General features: G+C 56.1%; 2 protein-coding genes across 19 annotated transcripts; both read left to right on the top strand.

Moving 5' to 3' along the window:
* Window positions 1–1,136: 1,136 nt before the first annotated feature.
* On the top strand, window positions 1,137–4,401 carry LOC121167786 (tubulin beta-4B chain-like). The gene is made up of 3 exons (XM_040997377.1): window positions 1,137–1,341; window positions 3,362–3,544; window positions 4,328–4,401. Exons 1-3 carry the CDS (start codon window positions 1,137–1,139, stop codon window positions 4,399–4,401), a joined length of 462 nt encoding a protein of 153 aa, XP_040853311.1.
* Window positions 4,402–12,782: 8,381 nt separating this feature from the next.
* Window positions 12,783–16,400, top strand: LOC121167790 (tubulin beta-2A chain). Of its 18 annotated transcripts, none has more exons than XM_040997390.1 (6): window positions 12,796–12,930; window positions 14,036–14,144; window positions 14,475–14,585; window positions 15,154–15,380; window positions 15,525–15,851; window positions 15,927–16,400. In XM_040997390.1, the coding sequence occupies exons 1-6, from the start codon at window positions 12,874–12,876 to the stop codon at window positions 16,212–16,214; spliced, it is 1,119 nt and encodes a 372-aa protein (XP_040853324.1). In that variant the 5' UTR covers window positions 12,796–12,873; the 3' UTR covers window positions 16,215–16,400. The 18 variants fall into 18 exon arrangements, with proteins under 18 accessions (XP_040853332.1, XP_040853327.1, XP_040853331.1 ...); XM_040997396.1 differs by lacking the exon at window positions 15,525–15,851 and having other exon boundaries at window positions 12,807–12,930; window positions 15,154–15,244; window position 15,349; window positions 15,852–16,400; XM_040997398.1 differs by lacking the exon at window positions 15,525–15,851 and having other exon boundaries at window positions 12,783–12,930; window positions 15,154–15,233; window positions 16,092–16,400.
* The last annotated feature ends 248 nt before the right edge of the window (window positions 16,401–16,648 follow it).

The following is a 16,648-nucleotide window of genomic DNA, read 5'->3' as shown; positions in this document are numbered from 1 at the left end:
TATGCCAGAATTTGTGCAGTTTTCTGTATAAAGGGGACAGCTTTCTTGCATTGTCCATTAAGATCATGAAATTGTAGTAGTCCATTTCTTTTCTACCCCTACTCCATGCACCCTGCTCGAGTTCTGCAGCTGGCACCTAATGGCATCTAATGACAACTTTTGTCTGCAGGAGACAACAGTGTCACAGTCAAGGAGTCACAATTCTTAGCTACTACTTTGCTCGCGTGGAGCCACGCTCAACGGCTGAGCCTCAGAACCAGCCTGCTCCAGAGGACAGCCGTGTGACCTTGCCGGCCACCTAGCTCAGTGTGTGCCTAAGTCCCTTCCTTGTTCGCCACTCCCTGTTAGAGAAAAGCTTTTCTCATCTTCAATTCGTGAGCTTGCAAATGACAGACCACAGCTGTCTCCTGCAGGCAAAATCTTGCAGCTTAGTTTCCTATCATCTAACCATGGATTTTTTTTTTCCATTTGAACTGGAAATCACATAGATGAGATCAAATTAACACTCTCAATATGGAGGGTGTTTGAATGTGATAACGCACCAGGCAGTCATCTTGTTCCTGCTGGAGGTTGTAGTGCCTGACCGCAGCACGGAGGCAGCAGTGGGCACACTGCATGGGTGTGGGCTGCAGCCTGCACAAGGACGTGGGCTCTTTCACAACCGCCATCTTTCCCACCCCAGCCTCCCCGCCCCCTCTCCTGCTGCAGATTGACAATGGAGACTGCGCTTTCCCAAGGGCCAGCTCCTTCCCCCACAGCCAGGCACCCTCCCTCTCCCAGCCCTGGTCAGTATACCTGGGGGCCAGGATGTAGGTCAGGGGCATAAAGCTGCACTGCTGGACAGCTGCTTGGGGTCTGTGCCAGGAGCCATCCATCTCTGCAGGGAGCCATGAGATGGCAGGTGCCTGATGCAGGATGCTGCCAGGACACAGCCTGGGTGTCATTCAGCCACCCTGCCTGGGGTACAGAGCCCTCAGCTGCACAGCTTCCCCCAGCAGGAGAGCTGCCGGCAGCCCCCCATGCTCCAGCAGCCCCACCCCCAGCCCTGCAAGCTGTCACGTAGCACAGGTGATGCTCTGCGCATTTCCCAGCGCCTCTGCAGCAGGCAGGTGGGGACTGCAGGCAGGCTGCAGGCCATGGCTGCTGCTCCAAGGACACGGGAGGCAGGAAAGGCCAGCGCCCTTGGAGACCACCAGGAGGCCGTGCCAAGCCGCGATTCTCTGTCATTGCAGTTCTGGGAGGTGATCAGCGATGAGCACGGGATCGACCCCACTGGCAGTTACCATGGAGACAGTGACTTGCAGCTGGAGCGGATCAACGTGTACTACAATGAGGCTGCTGGTGAGTGCTGGCCGGTCTCACCAAGGCCACCTTGCTCTGCAGGCAGAAGCCATGAACTGTGCCAGCAACATGCAAGTGGCCAGCGGGTGCCTCTTGCATTTTCATTTCAATGCCCACCATAACCAACGCGTCTTCCAGCTCCTGATGACTCTGGCACCTTGCCCAGTCTGAACAAACCTCTAGATTGCTTCGCCCAGCACAGGCCTGTCGACTCTTATTTTTTCATGATAGATTTATTTTTTATGACTTTTACACACTTGAGAAGGATGCATGCCCATGTGAGCCACTGATTAGGATGGGAAGGATCAAGGAATGGGGGAAAGTGGATGAGACAACTGCTTCCAATCTTCCTGTTCTTCCCGTTTCAGGGGAAAGAGAGAGAGAGGGGGGCGGGGGGAGAGAGAGACTCCCAGCAGCTAACCACACCAGCAGCAGAGGATGTGGGGCGCCCACTGACATCCTAGGGTCCCCAATGTGGAGCCTGTTCTGAGGAAACTCCTTAAGTGGTTTTGATAGTTCTAAAATGCTGTTGATTTTGTTGCTCCAAGGATGAAGAAATCCCTCCAAAGTCAACCAGCTGACACAGTGCACCTCACAGTCTTAACTCACCCAGATACCTGCTGGCAAGGCTCGGCCAGGGGCGTGGTCCATTTTGTCCTGTCCGCCATGTTATCAGACATCCCCTGCAAGCCTCAGTGATCTGTCGGGTCCTCCATGTGCATCTGGGAATGCCGTCCACAGCACAGGCCCAGGTCTGACACCTGCACTCACGGTCAGGCCACATATCCTGTGATTCTCCCCATGGTTGGAGTTTTGAGTCCAGTGATTCTGTTGGGGGGCTTCCCAAAGAAATCTCACTAGGGATGGGCCCGGTGCGGTGGCGCAGTGATTAAGGTCCTCGCCTTGCACGCCCGGGATCCCATATGGGCACCGGTTCTAATCCTGGCAGCCCCACTTCCCTTCCAGCTCCCTGCCTGTGGCCCGGGAAAGCAGTCGAGGACGGCCCAAGGCTTTGGGACCCTGCACCCGCGTGGGAGACCCGGAAGAGGCTCCTGGCTTCGGATCGACATAGCATTGGCCATTGCACTTACTTGGGGAGTGAATCATCAGACGGAAGATCTTCCTCTCTGTATCTCCTCTCTGTATATCCGCCTTTCCAATAAAAAAATAATAAAAATAAATCTTTTTTTAAAAAAAAGAAATCTCACTAGGGGTGATCCCAGAACTGACTCCTGGGTGTGCCAGCCAGTATGCGGAGTGGCTCAGCCCCTTACCCGTATTAGTCTATGCACACACACTGGTTGTTGCAATTGCCCAGTCAGTTCTGTCTCCATTCCCATCTCTCATGCAGCCCAACCCTGCCCACCACACACTCTCCCCTCAGGCACACCAGCAGGAACTGCAGCCCAGCTGCAGCCTGGCTTGGCCCCTCCTGCCCCCACCCTGGACAGTCCCCAGTTCTGGCCCTAATGTAAATGGGCTGGTCTTGTGGCCCAGCCCAGCCTGCCCCCACACCTGACCTGCACATATGTATGGCAGCAGGCAGACCTGGCCTGGTCTGGGCTGCTCCCAGCCTCAGTTCTTGTGCTCACCTGCAGGGACTGCATTCTGACAGAGGAGTTCTCCTCTGTCAGGTCACCTGCCAGTCGCAGATCACGTGCACACTGGTGGGTCCCTGGCCCAGTCTGACATGGCTTTCCTCCTGTCCTGGCAGGTACAGTGGCCTTGCCAGGCAAACCCACACACTCCAACTCTTATCATTGGGTGCTTCAGCTTACCCCTTCCTGGCCCACCCCCACACCGGCTCTCAAGTGCTTCAGTGGGTGCTGAGACCTAGTTCAGCCTCAGCCAGTGCTTACCCTGGCTTTCATGAGCACCAGTGCCCAGTCCAGCATACACCAGAGCTAGTCCACACTCATGCCGAGGGATGGTGTCCAGCCCAGATCACACACCCTTCTGGCTCTTGTGCTCACCAGTGGAAACCAGCCAGGGCCTAAGTCAGCTCCCGTTCCCCCCACAGGCAACAAGTACGTACCTCGGGCCATCCTGGTGGACCTGGAGCCTGGCACCATGGACTCGGTGAGGTCGGGACCCTTCGGCCAGATCTTCAGGCCCGACAACTTCGTGTTTGGTGAGTGGTCAGGGCAGGGGTGCTGGTGCAGGGTTTGCCCACTCCCAACCACCACACCCACTCCCGGGCTCAGTGCTGGGCCGTGGACAGCCTGGTCTCCTGTGCCTGGCACTCTCCAGCCTGCAGGGGGCTGGGTGGGCCTCCCTGACACAGCAGCCTCTGAAGCAAGGCTAAAGGGCAGACAGCACTTGAGATGGGCTTAATGGGCTGCAGGTCATTGCCAAGGGGCAGGGCCGGAAGGCTAGGACATGGCTTTAGAACTGCTTGGCCCTGCTCTGTCATCATGCTGTGCCTGCCCTCCCGGCTCGCGGTGCCCCATTTGAGTCATTATACTCACAGACATTCTCTGTTCTTAATTGTCTTCTGCCTCAACTTAATCTATAATAAACCCCGTGTTTTGCCAGTTACCAATACTTAGAAAAAAACATTCTTTGAAAGTTAGAGTTAGAGAGATATCTTCCATCTTCTCATTCACTCTCCCAAAATGGCCACAAGAGCCAGGGCTGGGTCAGGCTGAAGCCAGGAGCCTGGAATTCCATCTGGGTCTCCAACATGGGTAGCAGGAGCTCAAGTGCTTGGGCCATCTTCTGTTGCTTTCCCAGGTGCAGTAGTGGAAGTGGAGCAGCAGGGACTCGAACTGATGCTCACTGTGGGATGCCAGCACCACAGACAGTTGCTTAACAGGCTGTGCCACAGGATCCCACTGCTAACAGCAGAGAGGCAGGGAGAGTGGGAGATCTCCCAGCAGCTGCACAGGGACCCAGCCTGGCTTGCTCTGTGTCAGCAGTACCACTGCAGCCTGCAGGGACCATCGCATCGGTCAGGACTCCTGAAGCCAGTGCCTCCGCGGATTAGCAACGAAGCAGAACGTGATCACAGCGTCCCAGGGAGCCCCTGGAAATGCTGAACTAGCGGAGCATGAACTGTGAGGCTGCAGGAAAAGTGCAGGCAGCATGGAGAAGCCAGCTCGGGGACCACAGCAGGAGCAAGGGCTGAAATCCAGCTGCCTGCAGACACTTCCAGCAGACGCCGGTGCCAGCACTGCTCCTGCCCATGTGCCAGCAGGGAAGGGGACCACTCCAGGCTCAGCCCACATGGTCCCACTTGGGAAAGGCCCCTCTTTGGAGGGCCTCGAGGCCAGACTCACTCTCTCTTGCCTCTTAGGTGCAACAACACTGAGTGTTTTGTTTGGCCTCTCTCAGATCCCACTGGGTCCAGCCCGGAACCGCCCACACCAGCCACCTGCTCCTTGCTGTGGCTTCTCAGCTGCTTTTCCAGGCTCTTCACCCAGGACTGCCCTCACCAAGGCCCATTGTGGCACTGTGACGCGGCAAGTAGAGCTGCTACCTGCAATGCCAGCATCCCAGGGGTGTTGGTTTGAGGGCTGGCTGCTCCACCTCAGATCCCGCTTCCTGCTGATGTGCCTGGGAAAGCAGCGGAGGATGGCTCAAGTACACGGGTCCCTGGATCCCTTTGAGTAAACTAGCAGATGGAAGACCTATCTCCCATCCCCACTCCCTTTCTGTCTTTCAAGTAAATAAATCTTTTTAAAAATTTATTATTGCAAAGTCAGATATACAGAGAGGAGGAGAGACAGAGAGGAAGATCTTCCATCTGATGGTTCACTCCCCAAGAAGCCACAACAGCTGGAGCTACACCAATCTGAAGCCAGGAGCCAGGAAACTCTTCTGGGTCTCCCAAGTGGGTGCAGGTTCCCAAGGCTTTGGGCTGTCCTCGACTGCTTTCCCAGGCCACAAGCAGGGAGCTAGATGAGAAGCAGTTCGGCTGGGATCAGAACCGGCGCCCATATGGTATCTTAGCACGTTCAAGGAGAAGATTTAGCCACTAGGCCCTCGCACGGGGCCCCAAATAAATAAATCTTTAAAAGAAAAATAGAAAGAAAGTTCCACTCAGGTTCTTGTCTTTGGCTTTGCCTCTGAAGGATGCAACTTCATGGCTCCTATGACTTTGTGACCATTCACTCAGCAGCTGCAGACACCACCTTAAGCTGGGTACAGTGGGGAAGAAGGGTCCTCTGCCGAGCCACCTGCCCCAGCTTTGAGCTCAGGGGCTTCCCTCGCGGGCTCAGCAGGACTGGGTGCTCACTGTGGCGGCTCTGTGCTTCTTGCTGCCTCTAATCCAGACACTTTACACTGCAGATCTCCTTGTCCATGTACAGGGACCACAGTGGATCCCGGAGGGCAGCAGTGGATCCTAGAGGGCCACAGTGGATCCCGGAGGGCAGCAGCGGATCCCAGAGGGCCACAATGCTCCTGGAGGGCCATGGTGGATCTCAGATGGCTATAGCGGATCCCAGAGGGCTGCGGCAGATCCCACAAGGCTGCAGTGAATCCCAGGTGGCCACAGTTGGAGTGGCACCACTGCTTCCAAACTGAATTTGCCACCTGTCACTTGGAGGGGAAAATCTGAGGCTTCAACAAGGGCTCCTGAGATGAGCTCTCCTCTGGTCAGCTGACTCAGCATCTTTTTTTTTAAAAAAAAAGATTTATTTATTTATTTTTATTGGAAAGTCAGATACATGAGAGGAGGAGAGACAGAGAGGAAGATCTATCCCCAGTGGTTCACTCCCCAAGTGACCGCAATGGCCGGAGCTGAGCCAATCCGAAGGCAGGAGCCAGGAGCTCTTCTGGGTCTCCCACACATGTGCAGGGTCCCAAGGCTCCCGGTCATCCTCAACTGCCTTCCCAGGCCACAAGCAGGGAGCTGGATGGGAAATGGAGCTGCTGGGATTAGAATCAGCCACCATATGGAATCCTGGCCCATGCAAGGCGAGGACTTTAACCACTATGCTATCGTGCTGGGCCCAAGCTGGCTCAGCATCTTAATTACATTTGTAAATCCCACTACAGCTGAACCCGAATGAGGGTTTGATTGACAAGTGTGAACCAGTGTGGTATGCATGGGCCACGGGCGGGGAGGCCTGGGTCCGCAGGGAACTGTGGACCTTGGGGTTGAGGAAATCCAAGGGCTTGGGTGGCAAGAGTCAGCTACTTTCTTTGGACAAGTCCTTCCATCCCCCTCGGGCCTTGGCTTTGTTGTTGAGGATTCACTGAGTTTTCTTTGGAAGGCCCCGTGCCACGGAGGAGGGGAGCTCCCGCTCCCAGGCAGGGCTCTTGTTTGTCCGCCCTGCCCTCCTTCCAGCCCGGGCCTGAGGCTCCTGGCGTCCTGCCCTCGCAGTGGCCATCTGCTGACGGGCTTGCCTCCCGTCTTCTCACCCCCCGCCTAGGCTCTGCCTGCCCTTTTGTGGCTTCCTTTCCCCAGTCCATCGGGCAGCTCAGTGGGATCCTCGGGCTAGACATCTGTGCATCTGCTCCAGCAGGTCAACATACAAGCATTTGGGAATTAACAATCAAACTTCAAAGCCGTGAAACATCCAGGACTCACAAACGCCGAGCTGCAAGGGCCTTCTGCGTCATTCGCCACTGAGCCTGTCCCTTCTCTTCCCCCAGCTCACAGAGCACCAAGCTGTTCTCAGCCAGGGTCACATGGGGCATGACCGAACGAGACCTCAGTAGCTGGGCACACACTCAGTGCTTCAACACTCCAAGCTCTGGGGCCAGCATTGTAAAGCCGTCAGCCTCCAGGGCCATCGGTTCAAGACCCGGCCGCTGCTCCATTTCCGATCCAGCTTCCTGCTGAGGGTCTGGGAAGAGCAACAGAAGTGCTTGGGCCCCTGAACCCATGTGGGAGGCCTGGATGAAACCCCTGGCCTTGGGCTTTAGCCTGGCTCACCCTCGGCCATTGTGCCTATCTGGGAAGCGAACCAGTAACTAGGCAATCTCTGTCTCTGAAACTCTGAGTTAAAAACACACACACAACAACTCACTGCTCCCTGAAATCACTCTTGGATGATGTCTGTCACCATCGCGCACCGTGAACTCACTCCCAGGTGCTGTCTGTCGCCATCCAAATTAACTGCTTTCTTTCTCCCAGTTATTAGAAGAAACTGCTTGTCCTTCTGAAACTACAAGGCAGTGAAGCTTGAACTGGATCCTGTGCAAGAGTTTTGGGGGTCCCAAGTGCTCCGGCTGCTGGAGGAACAGCCCCGCATCAGACCGAGGATGTTCAAGTTTCCATTTGGTAAACTCCTCTCAAGAACTGTCATGGATATGCTGTGATATAAGTGGAGTTTAGGGCCTGGAGCTGTAGCCTAGTGGCTAAAGTCCTCACCTTGAGCACACCGTGATCCCATATGGGTGTTGGTTCTAATCCCAGCATCTCCACTTCCCACCTAGCTCCCTGCTTGTGGCCTGGGAAGGCAGCCGAGGACTGCCCAAAGCCTTGGGACCCTGCACCTGTGCAGGAGACCTAGAAGACGCTGGATTGGCTCAGCATCATCGAAAGCGAGAGAAAGAATGAACCTTTCCTCTGTCAGTTCACTCTCCAAGCAGTTGCAATAGCCAGGACGCGCCAGGCTGGAGCCAGAAACTCCATGTGGTCTCCTATGTGGCCGGCAAGACCTCAAGCACTCGGCTCACCTGCGGCAGCTTTCCCAGGTGCATCAGCAGGCAGCCGGGGCAGAAGCGGAGCGGCACTGGCACATCTGTGTCACAGGCCACAGCTTAACCTGTAGCGCCAACAGTGGCCCCTGCTGAGACACTTTGAAGAAGTAAGAATTCATTAAGGAAACACCATGATACATATTATCATCTCGTTACATTCTCAGAAAAACTCCTGGCAGTGTGCACATCAGCTGCAGCAGGCTGGGGACATCAGATCGCCCCCATTTTTTGGCACGCTCGGGGGCGTGGTTCTGGGGTCACTACGGACACCAAGCTCTGAGAGTCAACACGTTGACACAGAATCCACCTGATGCTGTGCATCTTCAGTCATCTCCACCTAATGCAAGGTACATGACACGTGAGCAGGTATTACACAGAACTGTTTAAAGGATGACAAGGGAGAAGCAAAGCTGTCTGGGAAGCACCGTACACCTGTGCTTTAGAACAGCTTCAACGTCTGCTGAGTCCCTGGCTGTGGGACCCGCAGGTGCAAGAAGGATGGCTGGGGCAGCCGTCCCAACAGGACTCCCACATATGCAAGTGATGCTTGGCACTCTGTGGGTACACTGGATACTACATGACAATGAGGCACAGACAACCTCCATCAACAAGGACATTTCCACACAGTCGAATGCAGCATTTCTCAGGACCTGGCTGGGAAGCAGGAGGAGTGTGTAAGAAGCAGAGCTACGACTTGGATATTAGCTTGGATGCCTCCCCGAAGTCTCCTGCTGATGGCACTAAGAGGGGGAGAACTCTAAGACAATAGGGTATCTGGTGAGAGGTCCTTAGGCGATTGAAGTTGTGCTCCCCCAGGCAAGGGTCGGATACAAACACTGGAGCTGGACGCTGCCTCTCACCTCTCTGGCCTGCCAAGGCCTCATTCCTCCACGTAAGCACCCAGCATTGCCACCCTCCACCTAGGCCTCACAGTGGACCCTGCCTCATCTTGTACTGTGAGCCAGCGTAAACTTCTTTGCTTCATGAGTAGCTTTCGTCTCGGGTGTCTTGTGATAGTGACAACATGCCAGTGCAACCAGGACTGGCTCACCCGGGCCGCGCAATGTAGGGAGCCTGAATGCTCTGGGCTCCATCGAGTACTTTTAACTTTAGAACACTGACTGTCCATTTCAGCCACAAACGAGAGGGGCCTTCATCTTTTGAAGGTGTTTCCTCCTCCATATTCATGTGTTCCACGGTCCTTACTGGTATACCCCCTGCAATGACCGGTATTGAGGAAAGATTCAGACCGGGTTGGCAATGGGCAGGTGGGGCAGCTTCCTAATTGGACGCTGAAATACAGGCAGTGTGGGTGGGTTGCCGATTAGGCCTGGGCTCGCTGGGGTGGGTGGTGACAGAACCCCGAAGCAGACAGGGCAGCGGCCGCTGTGCCAGGTGTACCCCCCGCTCCCTCCACACCTCCACCCACAAGCCTCGGTGAGCAGAGGCAGAATTGTGAAGATGGCACACAGCCCATCCTGCTTCCTCCCCACGGGAGGAATGCTGACGTCACTGTCTCTGTAATTGCTATTTGCCTTGAGCCTGAAACAGAGCAGAGTGTGTGCTCTGGGAACATCTGGGAGCAATAAATGACCGCTGCCCTTGTCTCCTCTTACTTCTCTGGCATCAAGGGACAGGGTCAGACAGTCCCCTACCCCCCAAGTTCCTTATCAATCTAGGCCTTAGGTGGGCGGGGTGGGGGGCAGCAGGGGAGCCTGTTGTTCAGAAAACAGGCAATCAGGGATGCAGGAAGTGACGGGACTGGCCAGGCTCCTGCGCCGCCCTGCAGGTGCTTGGGCCCACACTGGCCCTGCAGTGCACAGGAGGGGGACTGTAGGCGCTTGGATTTGGGAATGGAAGGTTGCTGAAGTTGAATCTCAGAGCCCCACTTAGGGGTCTGCTTGCTGTCTGCTGTGGTGCCCCCTTCCCTGCCCCCCTCATGGGCAGGGAGAAGACTGAGAAAGAGAGGTGTGTGTGCACAGCGGCATGGGGGTGCCAAGCAGGGAGCAGCTGTGTTTTGGCTTACGGAGACAACTTTCCCAAAGAAAGGAAGGAAATGGCAATGCCAGCTGCAAGGCTGCCAGTCACCATGCTCACCACAAGGCAGGGGCTGCAGCGCCACCACAAACCCATCAGTATTTCTACTTCATGGATGAGGCAATGGGAGCCCAGAGAGGTTGGGGAACTGATGTTGTGGTTTACTGTATTAAGTCACCGTTTGCGTTGTCAGCATCCTGTGTGGGCACTGATTCGAGCCCCAGTGGCTCTACTTCTGGTCAATCTCCCTGCTAGAGAAAGCAGACCCTAGTACTTGGGTCCCTGTTACCCATGTAAGAGACCCACATGGAGTTCCTGGCTTTGGCTTGCTCCAGCCCAGGTTGGGGAAGCCACTTGAGGAGTGAACCAGTGGCTAGGAGTTCTCTCTCTGGCCATACCTGTGTCCCATCTCCTGCCAGGCAGACACAGCATCTGCTCCTTTTCTTTCTTTTTTTTTTTTTTAATGAAGGATGACAAACAGATGGGGACCAATGTGATGGCTCAATTGGCTAATTCTCTACCTACAAACGCCAGATCCCATATGGGCATGTTTGTGTCCCAGCTGCTCCACTTCCCATCCAGCTTCCTGCTTGTGGCCTGGGAAAGCACTAGAGAATGACCCAAAAGCTTTGGGAGCCATATGGAAGACATGGAAGAGGTTCCTGGCTCAGCTCTGGCTATTGCAGCCATTTGGGGAATGAACCAGCAGATGGAAGATGTTTCTGTTTTTCCTTTTCTCTGTAAATCCGCTTTTCCAATAAAAATAAATAAAGAAGAAGAAGAAGAAGAAGAAGAAGGAGAGAGTAGGAGAACAGCTTTCCTCCAATGCTCTTAAAGAGCCTAGGCCAGGCCAGGCAGGTGTGTGGCTGTAACTCTTGCTGTGCTCTGCCTTGGTGCAACACAGAACACATGGCTATTTGTGACTGCGTGGTGGGGCTCAGGGCACTCGGTGAGCGAGGGGTGCAGGCACTTGCAGCCCTTGGGGGAGTCAGCTAGGGCAGGGCAGCCTGCCTGAGTCATTCTCAGGTTATACAATGGCTGATCTTGGGGCAGGTGCTGGGCAGGGGACAGGCAGAGCCACCAAGAGCAGGCTGATGGACCGAGGAGGGAGGGCCTGCCCGGAGAGATGCTGGCATGCCTTCATTTGCTGTGCATCCTCCCTGTTCACAACAAGGGCCTCTCATTGCCAACACACCGCAACCCAGATTTCCATTCTTCAGATGTGCTACCAGACTCAGACAGCCGAGAGGATGTGCTGAAGCACGGAGCTGGGATGTCACAGAGGTGTGGACAGGGGTCCCCAGTGCTGGCCCCTTCCAGCACGCTTCCTCTGTCGCTCTGTTCCCCATCTCTGGAAGGTCCTGGAAGGTTCTGGCTGGGTGTGAAGAGCCAGCTTATAGGGGTTGAAGCTAAAGTGGGGGAGGAAGTGAAGGCCAAGCCCTCCAGGGACCAGCATCAGTGGGATAGGCTAGGGATTGGACAAAGTGGGAAGCTCATCTCCAGCCACAGGGGAGCCACCAGGCACCCATCTCGCTGCATGACGGGAGCAGCACCCCCCAAGGGCCAGCCTGCAAAGCTGGGGTGATGAAGATGCCCGGGGAGCCCGAGAACTGACCTTTTTTGTTCCCCTCTGATTCAGAGCAGCGACCAGCATCATGGCAGATGCACTCACGCTTGTAATAACAGCATCACCCGGCTTTTATAGAGGACTGTTTTTCTCCATCTGCTCCACTGCCTTTCATCTGCAGCTGGTCATTTTTCTATTCACAAAGCTGGCTGCAGTGCACCTGTAATTAGCATCGTTTTAGACATAGAGAAGCTGGCCCAGCAAGGAAAGGGTGGCGGCCCCTGTTCTCCCAGGCCCTGGTCGGGATCAGCTTTGATAGTAATTAGGGATGGTTTTGCCCAAGCCTTGCCACTCACCTGGGCCTCCCGCTTGTGTGAAGATCTAGACTCCTTGGCTTTCCAGCTCTGTGGCTAGCCGCATCCTTTGGTTTGTGAGATGGGGGTGGAAAATACTGCCCATTGTACAACACAGCAGGCTCGTGGGGGGATGCAGGCCACAGGGATCATCTCAGATTGTACTAGTAGTCTCCTAGTTCTGAAAAGTTAAAAGATGTGAGATCAGTAGATTAAGCCTCAACCTGCGTTGCCGACATCTCGTTTGGACGCTGGTTCCAGTTCCAGCTGCTCCACTTCCCATCCAGCTCCCTGCTTGTGGCCTGGGAAAGCAGTCGAGGACAGCCCAAAGCCTTGGGACCCTGCACTCACGTGGGAGACCTGGAGGAAACTCCTCCTGGCTCCTGGCTTAGGACACCCTGCTGGAGCTGTGGCAGCCTTTGAAACAGTGGATGGAAGATCTCTCCTCCTCTCTGTATCTATGACTTTCCAATAAAAATAAATAAATCTTTTAAAAAAATATTTGATTAATGGTGTATAAGCCCAAACCTTATCATTTGGATACCTAGTCAACATCGAGAATTAGTTAAGGGCCCACTTCACGTTATGTATTTTTTATCTTGAGTAAGTTGATGGAATCTCGGGTGTATTTCGCAGCTACGAACACATCTGGGCTCAGAGCACCCACATTTCTAGAGCCGAGGCCTGGGACGCCCCTGCACCTCGCACCGCGCCCCGGCTCCCCCTCGCGGTGCCGCAGTCCCGGGTGCGCCGGCGCGCACCGCCCCACATGACGCCACCGAGGCCGGGCGGTGCCCAAGGATAAAAGTCGGAGCGGGCGGGGAGGCGCCCGCTTTCCGCGCTGCCCACCAGCTCGCCAGTCTACGAATCGTGCATACAACTGCAAGGGCCAGAAGCTCCTCCGCTCCCGCAGCCGGCACCATGCGTGAGATCGTGCACATCCAGGCGGGCCAGTGCGGCAACCAGATCGGCGCCAAGGTCGGGGGACGGACGGCGCGGACGGGCGGGCGGGTGCCTGCCGGCTGGGTCGGCGACGAGGGGAAGAAGGCTGGGTGGCCCCGGGCCCTATAGGGGCGCGTCCGGCAGCCAGGTGACCCGGAAAGCCGCGTAACCTGTCCGGCTGCAATTGCGTGTGCCTTTAATGAGGCCTGCCGAAGCCCCGGGCACAGCCCCGCGGGGTGGCGGTTCCCTTGGGTTGGATCCGGGAGCCTGCTGTGAAATGCAGAAATGGTGCATTTCTGTCTGTCCTTTAGTGAAAAACTGCAGTGTCATGGGAGCTGACATATGCACCAGAGGCGTCCCGGGGCCATCTTTGTGACGACCACCTGAGTTTTTAGGAAAACCCTCCTAATAGACGTGGTGACATGTAAAGTGGCAGTCTTGTGTCCGTCTGGGAGCGTCAGGTGATGCACATAGTGGAGGTTGTAGTGCCTGACCGCAGCACGGAGGCAGCAGTGGGCACACTGCATGGGTGTGGGCTGCAGCCTGCACAAGGACGTGGGCTCTTTCACAACCGCCATCTTTCCCACCCCAGCCTCCCCGCCCCTCTCCTGCTGCAGATTGACAATGGAGACTGCGCTTTCCCAAGGGCCAGCTCCTTCCCCCACAGCCAGGCACCCTCCCTCTCCCAGCCCTGGTCAGTATACCTGGGGGCCAGGATGTAGGTCAGGGGCATAAAGCTGCACTGCTGGACAGCTGCTTGGGGTCTGTGCCAGGAGCCATCCATCTCTGCAGGGAGCCATGAGATGGCAGGTGCCTGATGCAGGATGCTGCCAGGACACAGCCTGGGTGTCATTCAGCCACCCTGCCTGGGGTACAGAGCCCTCAGCTGCACAGCTTCCCCCAGCAGGAGAGCTGCCGGCAGCCCCCCATGCTCCAGCAGCCCCACCCCCAGCCCTGCAAGCTGTCACGTAGCACAGGTGATGCTCTGCGCATTTCCCAGCGCCTCTGCAGCAGGCAGGTGGGGACTGCAGGCAGGCTGCAGGCCATGGCTGCTGCTCCAAGGACACGGGAGGCAGGAAAGGCCAGCGTCCTTGGAGACCACCAGGAGGCCGTGCCAAGCCGCGATTCTCTGTCATTGCAGTTCTGGGAGGTGATCAGCGATGAGCACGGGATCGACCCCACTGGCAGTTACCATGGAGACAGTGACTTGCAGCTGGAGCGCATCAACGTGTACTACAATGAGGCTGCTGGTGAGTGCTGGCTGGTCTCACCAAAGCCACCTTGCTCTGCAGGCAGAAGCCATGAACTGTGCCAGCAACATGCAAGTGGCCAGCGGGTGCCTCTTGCATTTTCATTTCAATGCCCACCATAACCAACGCGTCTTCCAGCTCCTGACGACTCTGGCACCTTGCCCAGTCTGAGCATGATCAGTGTCTCCTGCTTCTTAGGAGCCGAAAATCTCCCCTTTTGTCTCAAATGCCAGTTATCTGAGTTCTGCTGGGAAAGCCAGGTGAACAAGCCTCTAGTTCAAGATTGCTTTGTTCAGCACAGGCCTAAGTCAGCTCCCGTTCCCCCCACAGGCAACAAATACGTACCTCGGGCCATCCTGGTGGACCTGGAGCCTGGCACCATGGACTCGGTGAGGTCGGGACCCTTCGGCCAGATCTTCAGGCCCGACAACTTCGTGTTTGGTGAGTGGTCAGGGCAGGGGTGCTGGTGCAGGGTTTGCCCGCTCCCAGCCACCATACCCACTCCTGGGCTCAGTGCTGGGCCGTGGACAGCCTGGTCTCCTGTGCCTGGCACTCTCCAGCCTGCAGGGGGCTGGGTGGGCCTCCCTGACACAGCAGCCTCTGAAGCAAGGCTAAAGGGCAGACAGCACTTGAGATGGGCTTAATGGGCTGCAGGTCATTGCCAAGGGGCAGGGCCGGAAGGCTAGGACATGGCTTTAGAACTGCCTAGCCCTGCTCTGTCATCATGCTGTGCCTGCCCTCCCGGCTCGCGGTGCGCCTTCGTTTGGGCAGTTATAGGAATGTGTAAAATGAACGGATCAGTTGTTAGTCCTGTCTTTTCCAATTCATAGCGTCACTGGGATATAAATATAGATTTTATGTTATTCTGACGTTTTTGATAATTACTAGCATATTTTTGTTTAGGTGTTTAGTGGGCTATGCAAAGAATGTTCTAGGTTAGCCCTCCTCCTCATGAGCATGGCATAACTGAGTGAGCCTTCCGTGTCTGAACTGTCCTTTTCCTCCCCAGGCCAGAGTGGTGCCGGGAACAACTGGGCCAAAGGCCACTACACAGAGGGGGCCGAGCTGGTGGACTCGGTGCTGGACGTGGTGCGGAAGGAGTCGGAGAGCTGTGACTGCCTGCAGGGCTTCCAGCTGACCCACTCGCTGGGCGGCGGCACGGGCTCGGGCATGGGCACCCTGCTCATCAGCAAGATCCGCGAAGAGTACCCCGACCGCATCATGAACACCTTCAGCGTCATGCCCTCGCCCAAGGTGTCCGACACCGTGGTGGAGCCCTACAACGCCACGCTGTCCGTGCACCAGCTGGTGGAGAACACGGATGAGACCTACTCCATTGACAATGAGGCCCTGTATGACATCTGCTTCCGCACGCTCAAGCTGACCACACCCACCTACGGGGACCTCAACCACCTGGTGTCTGCCACCATGAGCGGGGTCACCACCTGCCTGCGCTTCCCCGGCCAGCTCAATGCTGACCTGCGCAAACTGGCCGTGAACATGGTGCCCTTCCCGCGCCTGCACTTCTTCATGCCGGGCTTCGCGCCCCTCACCAGCCGGGGCAGCCAGCAGTACCGCGCGCTGACCGTGCCCGAGCTCACCCAGCAGATGTTCGACTCCAAGAACATGATGGCCGCCTGCGACCCGCGCCACGGCCGCTACCTGACCGTGGCCGCCATCTTCCGCGGCCGCATGTCCATGAAGGAGGTGGACGAGCAGATGCTGAACGTGCAGAACAAGAACAGCAGCTACTTCGTGGAGTGGATCCCCAACAACGTCAAGACGGCCGTGTGCGACATCCCGCCGCGGGGGCTCAAGATGTCGGCCACCTTCATCGGCAACAGCACGGCCATCCAGGAGCTGTTCAAGCGCATCTCGGAGCAGTTCACGGCCATGTTCCGGCGCAAGGCCTTCCTGCACTGGTACACGGGCGAGGGCATGGACGAGATGGAGTTCACCGAGGCCGAGAGCAACATGAACGACCTGGTGTCCGAGTACCAGCAGTACCAGGACGCCACGGCGGACGAGCAGGGCGAGTTCGAGGAGGAGGAGGGTGAGGACGAGGCCTAGGACTCCTCGCAGCTCTCATGCCCGTCAGTGAGCGTTTCTTGTCCTCACGCATGGTCTTTGTATAAAATGGTGCTCAGTTTTGCCTCTGTCACAAATTCACACTGTTGATGTAATGTGCAGTTCCTTTCCAAGTTAATTATTGTCTCCCGAGATCTCTACACTAATAAAGCATGTGTGTTAACCTGTGCGTGCTCTCCCAGCTGAAGGCCTCTGGCTTCTCGGCCGCATCAGCGCAGCCATGCACACTTGTGGGTAGCAAGTTCAGTTAGTACCTTCCTCGCCTTCAGTAGCGACCAATGAAAAGTGAGATGTCTTCATTTTCAGCATCGGAATGTTTTAAATCTCAGAGGTGAGCCAGGAGGGGAAGGATGCTTGAGGAAGCCAACCTTCCCTTACCTGCTGCCATCCCTCACACTCACGTGCGGCTGTAAAAT

Source organism: Ochotona curzoniae, unplaced genomic scaffold (assembly GCF_017591425.1).
Source record: "Ochotona curzoniae isolate NIBS_2020 unplaced genomic scaffold, NIBS_Ocur_1.0 patch426, whole genome shotgun sequence".
Taxonomy (NCBI): Eukaryota; Metazoa; Chordata; class Mammalia; order Lagomorpha; family Ochotonidae; genus Ochotona; species Ochotona curzoniae.
This window is presented reverse-complemented; position numbering and strand designations above follow the sequence as displayed.

Bases quoted from the DNA above. Each gene is read 5' to 3' on its own strand.
- LOC121167786 (XM_040997377.1), top strand. From the start codon at position 1,137: ATGGCTGCTGCTCCAAGGACACGGGAGGCAGGAAAGGCCAGCGCCCTT. The intron at 1,342-3,361 runs GTGAGTGCTGGC...TTCCCCCCACAG, and splicing joins GTACTACAATGAGGCTGCTG to GCAACAAGTACGTACCTCGG. The intron at 3,545-4,327 runs GTGCTGGGCCGT...TCCGCGGATTAG, and splicing joins CACACCCACTCCCGGGCTCA to CAACGAAGCAGAACGTGATC.
- LOC121167790 (XM_040997379.1), top strand. From the start codon at position 12,874: ATGCGTGAGATCGTGCACATCCAGGCGGGCCAGTGCGGCAACCAGATC. The intron at 12,931-14,035 runs GTCGGGGGACGG...CTGTCATTGCAG, and splicing joins GCAACCAGATCGGCGCCAAG to TTCTGGGAGGTGATCAGCGA. The intron at 14,586-15,153 runs GTGAGTGGTCAG...TTTCCTCCCCAG, and splicing joins GCCCGACAACTTCGTGTTTG to GCCAGAGTGGTGCCGGGAAC.